Source organism: Rhyacophila brunnea, unplaced genomic scaffold (assembly GCF_057557595.1).
Source record: "Rhyacophila brunnea isolate RB1 unplaced genomic scaffold, BYU_Rbru_1.0 scaffold_3, whole genome shotgun sequence".
NCBI lineage: Eukaryota > Metazoa > Arthropoda > Insecta > Trichoptera > Rhyacophilidae > Rhyacophila > Rhyacophila brunnea.
In genome coordinates, this window is record NW_028232965.1 from 49,995,287 (window position 1) to 50,004,478 (window position 9,192).

A 9,192-nucleotide genomic window follows, 5' to 3' on the forward strand; every position below is an offset into this window, starting at 1 on the left:
GGTTCGATTAAAGAAAGATAAATTCCACGATAAAATGAGGTTGGTTAGGCTGAAGCGTCTATTAGTGAATGGGTGGAACGGGACAATTGAAAAAAATAATGATACCTTCTTTAGATTTAGGTAATGTTTGATGATTATTACATTTGTTTCTACTATCTTGATGTTTATCATATTACTTCGTGAGGAATATAATAATTAGGTACATAGACACGTCCTGGTAAATATACAAACGATATGGAGTAGGTACTGTTGTATCTTTACCATTAATCATCTCAGCGATTGTGTATGGTTATTATACACTACCTACCGAGTATTAATTCAAAAGCGTTCACACCATATTCATAATATTATGCCTAGCCACTATTTAGCCAAATCGGAGCTTATATTATTATCCTGGATGAAAATCATGAAAAAGCAATACCTACGTAGCAAGAAACTAATTCTACTATATAATATTATATCATTATTCAATATGTACAATACCAACCTTCATAACGTATTACTAATTTTACAAAACTTATCTATCATTAATTTAATATTCACCACATATTAAGATTATCTTCAAAATATTTTTTACATTAGATTACAGAAGATTGCTGATTAAAATTAACATGAATTAATTAAGTACCACTAAGTAAACATTGAATGTTTACAAGAGATATATTATTATCTTCATTTAGTATGTCAATTATTTCTCACCCAAATTGTTTTTTTACATAGGTACTTTGGTACTATCTAATACCTACACTATTTGATATTAGTTTGTTTAATCAGTCATTTAGACTAGATAAAATATTGTATAATGTTGGTAAAATGCAACCTACGAAAGTAAAAAGTGACTTAAAATGATACACTCAATGTAAAGGGTGAGAATAAAATCAATTTTCATATCTTCGTTGCAGATGTACCTACATTAATTTGATAAAGCAACATGTATATTTCACTTATCCAATGGAATTTGAACCCGAGACGCAAAATGCCACAATAATTCAATATGTAGCTATATATCAGGCATGTCGAACATGAAGTAAGCTGTACCAGAATCAATACTAGCAATAATCTACTACGCTCATACTGTCATTCAACTTGAACAAATGTAGTATATTAAATTTGACTAAGGAAACTTAATAGACTTTACAAATTAAACAATACTTGTCGTCTACCATCACAATGTATACTCAATTTCCCATGTCTTTTGGGCACTTTTCAATTCTTTCTCATATCGTGCGACGGTAAGGGGAACTATGTCTCAGTTGAAGGCATGGGGATCGACATCTTCCCTTTCTCTCGCTTCTGTGGCAGGCAATAACCGATATGACAAGAACATGTGTGCTTTCTCATAGTTAATTTTAAAAGTACTTTTGTAAATTGGGAAAGGAAATAAAAGTAGGAGTAGTTAATGTTTCCCTTTTAAAATGCCAGTGAATTCATATTATATTTCAACTGAATATACTCGTTTTTTACATTTTCACTACAGCGAAACCCCGATTCTACGGTTTTCAAGGGACCGTTAAAAAAACGATAAATGTGGGATATATAAAAAATGTCAACTCGTTTTTCTTGTGGATTTTTTTCGACGTCTTGAATTATTTTCTATTTCTCAGCTAGAGTTCTAGTTTTCTTCATGGGGGGCATTTTAGTTGGAACTTATAAAAATTCATGATACGAGATGCGACGCAAGACTGAGCGTCGACTGACCTGTGCAAACAAAGTGACGCGTATCATAAACAATTCTACGAAATCGAAATGAAAAATATTCAACAAAACGGTCAATCGGGATAATATTTGTGACGGGACCATAATATTTAGATGATAGATCGAGTAAAACGATAAATTGGAGAACAGTTAATGCGGGATTATTTAACATTGTTCTTATGGGTGTTTGGCAGGACTTTCAAAAATGAACGATCCATGCAGGAAAACGATTGATACGAGAACGGTAGATCGGGGTTCCACTATATCAATTTCTGTGAGCCTATGATGCGATCGACTGAGATGGATCCTGTGATCGATATATTAAAAATGCTTTCTATAATAATATATTATAATATTACTAATCATTATAATCCGACAATGAATTAAAAATTTATGGAATACATTTTTTTTTCTGTACTTGGTATTTATTAAAAAAACAGTTTTGATCATAAATAAAATTTATTATCGATATTAATTTCGAGTGGTTAGGTATCTAAGTATAAAAATTTGTTCATATTGATTCTTAAAAATTATTATGTTCCTACTAATATTTGGTTTAAAACATATTAAAAAGTAAAACATGAAATTGACTACTTTTTATATTTATTGTGACAATAATGATGCGTTATCTACAATTTCTAAGCTCAACGATATGTACTTTAGATTAGAACAAGAGCGTTATTTATATAAGGCCTTGCATCACAACTCAATTATAAAGGCACATAATGCACTTGAGATGAGGTCATTATGTAGGAGGTAACTCAATTGTCATTTCTTTTATAAGGATTCGTTGTAAACCATTCCTTCAACTTGTAATAGAAGAAAGAAATGGGTACACATTAAAAATGGATTCGATACACATTAATTTAAAACACAATACTTATGTGAATTTAACACAACCTACGTTATTAAAAACATTTATTTATAAAGCGTAATGCTACTAACTAGACCACCATAGGTGGCACTAGTCACCGTGTCCTGGAGACAGGGCACAGTGAATGTTTAGTTTTACAATCATTATTGCGGAATGTGCATTATTGCAGTGTATTACTATACCTACATCAATAATAAGCGAGGCTTCCCAAATAAAGTTTTCATTTTATTGTTCTATTCGTTTCCTTCATTTATTAAAAAAAAATCATGCAAACATCTTTCCTACGTAATTAAACAATTTTGTCAAAAGAAAAAATATTTACCTAAAAATGACCGAAAGTCTTCATTTAAATTAATGAGAGAGCTGTTTGTCAATGGCAGCTGTTACATATATCTTGCATTTCAAATCGGTTAAGTCGATTTTCATATCGTTTTCTAATTAATAGTTTGTATATGTATTAGATGTAAACTTTCACAGGAAAGTTGGCAACACATCAGACACAGTATCTAATCTTAATGATTTGATTTGGCAAGATACCTGAAAATTCCTTTTTGACAATCATCCAAAAAGAATTTTCATAAATGCTAATTAGTAATTATTTTTATATTCAACCAAAACGAGCTAGCTAATTAATATTTTGACTTTGAATATTTTGTTTAGGACATTCTTAAATTATCATGGCGACTGCGGCACCTTTTGCTGCATCACCGCCGGATGTAAACTCCAAAGGAATACTGTAGCATTTCTCGACCGCCTTCTGAAGCACAATGTTCCTGGAGAGACCTGAACCGTTTCCCAGTATCCTGTTCACGTTAGCTTTCATCAGAATGTCTTTCGGCATCATGGAGTGCAAATTCTGAATGAGGCCCTCGCAGAGCCCTCTGAATATTTGACCCAATGACAGATTAGACAAATTAATATTCGTAACAGAAGCATATCGTTCCGGAGAATGCCTCTCTCCTAACAATAAAGGTTTTACAGAAATGGAAGACTCCGCTGTGTCTTCTTTCCCTAGGCTTATCAACTTGTCCCATACTTTCGATTGAGGTACAGAGAATCCGAGCTCGAGAACCCACTGTTGTAATGTTTTAACAAACGTGGCCAGCGAATTTCCTCCATTTAAAGACGCGGCAACCGCCAAATACTTTCCAGAAAAATACGGTAAATACTCCAACGTATCAAGCTTGTCGCCAATTGATTCAACGACGAAACCCAACTGTGCCGAAGTAGATATGTTAAGAACGGCATCGGTGCTATTTTCCAGTGTAGCCAAAAATGAACACTGCATATCTCCAAGAGCAGCGCCTACTGGAGTACCTTTCGGGATCCCGTACCAAGCTGTAGATAGTGATCCGGCGACTGAACCGCTTTCTTGAACAGAAGGTAAAAGGTCTATTGGAAAATTAACTTCTTTCAATATGTCTATATTCCATTTATTGGATTGCGTATCAAAATAACCCCAACTTGCTGCATTTTGTGTTGTCATTATTGGAATGTCTAAATTACACATCATCGCGACAACAAAATCCTGTATGGTGCCTGACCTATTAAATAATTTAAGTTTTTCTGGTTTATATTTCGCCATCCATAGAAGCGTAGCACAGCCATAACCAGAGTAGCAGCGTAAATGTGAGGCCGGTTTCGGCAAGGTATCAAGGAAATCTTTTTTGCAACGTGTGTCTTGCCAAGTATACAGAGCTGATACTCTATCCCGATGCGCTTCATAACGCACTAGATAACCATCCTTCTCAACGGCATCCCAAGCTCTGCAAAAAATATAGATAGTTCCCACATTAATATGAATAATATTCACAATACATTACCAATACACCTGGTAGCATGTAAATTATTATTTAGTGATGAAAACTTTATATAAAACTAGCTGACCCGGCAAACGTTGTGCTGCCATATAAATTATTTCTAGTGAATATTTTGGTTGTTAAATAAAAAATAACGAATGTATCGTAAGTGTTTGGGGATGGGATCTATGACAGAAAGAGGAATAGAGCGCTGTAGACGATGACCGCCGATAAAAACAAAAAAACATCAACCATTCATTTTATCAATTCAAAATGAGTAATGATGTTCATAATGAATGAATTACCTGTGACACGATCTCGTTGTTTAATGTTTATGCAATATCCGTCTTGTCCCTTCCAGAAAATTAGCGGATATTAGAGAGCGTCCTATGAACGGTGTGTGTCAGCGATGAACTCCAGATTATTGTTTCTTCTTCGAATCACAATTTCTCGCGTCGATGTGCAGTCGCCAACCATGATTCCAGCAATGTCGTCAACAACAGGCGCATTGAATCGACGCACGTGCTCTCCAGCTGGTGTTTTATCAGGATTGATGACAATAGCGTGATTGTCACTTTGCAATTTGTGCATGTGTGCTTTGAAGAATTTCAATAATTCATTGTGCTCATTCAACAGGGCGTCCAGTTCGCCGACGATGCGCCTGGCATTAGCCGAATTGAGGTTATTGTAGCCGCAACGTGCATCCACATGATTGATGTCCTCACCGCCCATGAAGTAGATTTGTAAAAATTTATGTGGTTCGTTTGGCATTGGCAGCAATGAGCCTACTTCGTGGTATACTTGGCCTTTGATTTTGAACGTAGAATGGAATTGTTGACCATTTGCCGCAGTATTGTGAACTATTTCTGTTGCTCCGAACGAAGTCATTTGGAAACATGAATTGAATGTGCGAATGGACTTCAGGAACAGGTTTGAATCTGGAACCGTGCCGATGAGCAAGCCGTTCAAAGGTTCTGGTGGTATCTCAATTTCTGGTAGTTGCACTTTTCCTGATGCGCAACACATCCCGGCTGACTCATGTTTGAATTTGAGCGCATGACAATGGGGCCATTCTTTGTCCATAGCACCAATCAGCACTTTCAGATGAGCAGAATAATCAATATCTGGCTCGTACTCGAATGCGAGACGAAGGAACGAAGCGGATGTAAATGTTCGATGTACTTGTTGGCGTTGTCGGTCATTTGCTCTGCGTGTGTTAACTCCGAACCGGCGCGCTTGGCTCCGTACCAATTGTCGTTGTTGATTTCGTTCAGCTCGTGCCTCTTGTGATTGGGATGCACGCAATTGCGACATGCTTACACGCACGTTTTTGTTATCTTGTTGGATTTGTTCGTCTGCTCTTTCTGATCTACTATTTTTCATGTTTGTTGCTTTATTCGTTCGACGGCCCAAATGGCCCCCCTTGCGTCTTGTTGGCATTGTGCACTGTAATACACGCACATAAAAATAGATAAATTAAAATAAATCGTACAAAATTTTGCACGCACTACATTGTGATATGCCGAATGAAATGTCAAAATGACGCGACGCTTCTCTTGAATTCTTCTCGGACGTAGCGCCATCTGTCATTCAACAACATAAATAATTTCGTTCTGTTTGAAATACGAACGACGGTTAAATTTGTTCATACAAAAATAATAAAATCGCGATTAAAAAATGGAAAGGTGGGAGTAGGAGGCTGAAAATTTGGGGTTATAGGTATTTTTTTATGCCAAATAATAAAAAAAATACAAAAAAAAAATTGTCAAAAAAATAAAAGAAAATTTTTCTGGATAGAGATACCCTAATCACCTAGCGGTATGAAATATACTTGTTGACCTATTCTCATACCTAACAAATATACAAAAAAAAAATCATAAAAATCGGTCGAGCCATTTCGGAGGAGTTCGACCACAAACATCGTGACACGAGATTTTTATATATATAGAGATAATATAAGGAAATCTGTCAATGGGACATTTTAATTTTAGAATGTGAAAATTTTTTAATGAATGTTAATGTTCACATACTATTTAAACCCACAATTATTGAATGTGTGAGGTATAGGTAAATCAATATACAGTGGCACCATAGGCAATTCACCAGTAGTGAAGGGTGGAGGTAGGCTGTTAAGATCTGCTATAAATAGAACACATTAAACTTTGTTAGTCATACGTATTTGCTTTTATTGAACTAAAGACTACCATTTACAGATGGTGTTGGTTAGTTTTTAAAAATCAATTAAACCCTGCCTAAACCAAACCATAATAGTTTTGGTATATTTTGGGTGATATGACAAAATTGTGCACACTTTTTCATCCATACTTATTTGTTTCCGTTGGATTAAAAATGCATATTACACATATTGTTGGTTATTTTTTTTTAAATTCAGGCCCTGCCTAAACCAAACTATAATAGATAAATAATATTATTATTCTATCTATAAAATATCCAAAGTATGATTTAATTGCATAATTTTAGATATTTTATAGATAGGTATACGAGAATTTTTTGACTATTATTTATTATGGGTTGGTTTCTCAGGGTTTAATTGAATTTTATAAATTGACCAGCACCATTTGCAAATTGTATTCTTTTTATTCAATGAAATCAAATATGTATGATTAACAAAGTTTAGTGTGCACTATTTTATGTCGAATCTTAACAGCCTACCTCCACCCCTCGCCTCTGACATTAAGCACCTCCTATTTTATTTAAATAACATTATTGTTTCACTATCGTAAAATATTTTACTTTAAATCTAATCTAAAATATAATCAGATTTTATACATAAAATTACATTGAGGGAGGTTTCCAAATTAAATATTTAAAAAAAAACATGAAATCTTACTTTTCTTCGCTGTTTCTCCACATCAGAACCCCGTGCATCTGGCCACAGACACCGATGCGGGTGACCTGTTTCATTAATTCTTTCGGAAGACGAGACACGCATCCGTGGATTGCAGACACGATCCTCGGCACATCTTGTTTATTTCCCTCCGAACCCAAGTCGCTGGGAATATTCGCAGCGGTATCTTTATTTTGCTTCGCGACTATCTCGCGAGAAACGGCGTCGAACAGGCAGACCTTCACAGAAGTCGTACCGATGTCCATGCCAAGGATTAATTGCCTCGAAGCCATTTTTATTCGAATTATTTCAGTCCCAGCTCCGGATCAACCAATCCCAACAACAAATCGGCATGAAATGCCGCGACTCTGTGACATAAGTCAATAACTATATTTAACTTATATAACCTACGCTACTGTCAAAAGTCACGATTGCCGCAAAAATAACTTTATATCGAGTGGCCACGTAGTACTAACGTACATTGCGCTACATTACTTTTATCTCATAATGAAGTGTTCGCTAAGAACTAATAGCTGTTGTTATCGTAAATAAACATAATAAAAATAAACTCGACTTTCATAAAAATAACGAATGTAAACATTTCATATTTTTTTCTCATTGACAACTCAACATTATAGTATTACTGACCCGAGTCAAATAGTTATGTTTTCCCTGGGAAAATACATGTTTATAGGGGACAATTATTAATGAAATTTCACTAATTATTATTATTACACACGCTCATTTGCTTTATTCTTATAGGCACCACTACTACAGCGAGCCGTTTAGGTTAGTTTGACAGTTGGAGTGGAGAGATTCTAATAAGATCTAAATACCTACTGAAACGTACTAATAAAGCGTTTATTAATTTTATTATTATTACAAAATAATGATGGTTCAATAATTTGTCCACAGTCAATTCCATGGCCCCCACAATGAGGGGGGCTAATAGGGTTCTTGCCTGGGGCCCGGCGTGATGGGTCGACAAGATAAGTGAGATAAACGCACATTAAAAAATTGCTCCAATACCTAATAAAAAAGTCACCTGCGGCGCTATTTTACTTCAAGAATAATTTTAAAATTTGTGGTTATGCAATAATATTTTTGATTATTGTGTGTCAATACTCGACAACTCCATAATTCAAGTATGTAGATGTTTTCAAAAATACAAAAATCGCTAAATAATTTTACATCGAACACCATTTGGAAAATGCTTGTATATTGTTACATTGCCTTTAACCTTAGCTATAGGTAGGGGGGCCGCCAAAGATTCTAGCTTGAGGGCCCGTTTCAAGATGTAGGGGGCATGGTTAATCACAAATACGCCAACACTTTGTGCTTTTATTTAATATCATTTAATAGTTTTTGTATAACATTTTAACTACTCCCTATTAAAAATATTGAATGTCAGATACGAGGTGTCAATGTTAGAACATCGTATAGCCAAATAAAAGAAATGTTCATTGTGTTTGATGTAGGTAAATAATAGAACACTTCATTGGTCGCTAAAGTAAATCTCACACCTAAAATATAAATTATTAGGATACGTACTTACGCAAATTACATTTTTATTAATGTATGTTAATTGAGTCGAGTTTTTTTAATAAAATAAAATCATCCCGATTTTCTGAACAAGGATTTAGATGGGTTTACTAGAAACATTGTATAACAAAAGCTTTGAGCATCCTCATTACTTTCAACCACTTAATTCATTGAAAACCGAGTGGTCATCTCAACTCGAAATGGCATGCAATCATTGTTCTCAAACTTTGTAAAAACTAGGTCATACTCCAAAGATATACCTACCTACCTATTCAATGAATATAGACAGAAATTATTCTCAAAAGTCTACACGAAGATCATAAAAAATCTTTATCTCAATTCTTCTTTCTATCTACTGACTCACCCCAATGTCTTATTCCAATAAAACGGTTTATTACATTTATACCAATTTATTCTGATCCTTGTCTATCATG

The 9,192-nt window shown here is 34.6% G+C and overlaps 1 protein-coding gene across 1 annotated transcript; it reads right to left on the bottom strand.

Moving 5' to 3' along the window:
• Positions 1–2,107: 2,107 nt before the first annotated feature.
• LOC147068494 (sedoheptulokinase-like) lies at positions 2,108–7,591 on the bottom strand. The gene is made up of 2 exons (XM_085952706.1): positions 7,220–7,591; positions 2,108–4,335 (listed from the first exon to the last, which is right to left on the bottom strand). The coding sequence occupies exons 1-2, from the start codon at positions 7,507–7,509 to the stop codon at positions 3,237–3,239; spliced, it is 1,389 nt and encodes a 462-aa protein (XP_085808832.1). The 5' UTR covers positions 7,510–7,591; the 3' UTR covers positions 2,108–3,236.
• Between the last annotated feature and the right edge of the window lie 1,601 nt (positions 7,592–9,192).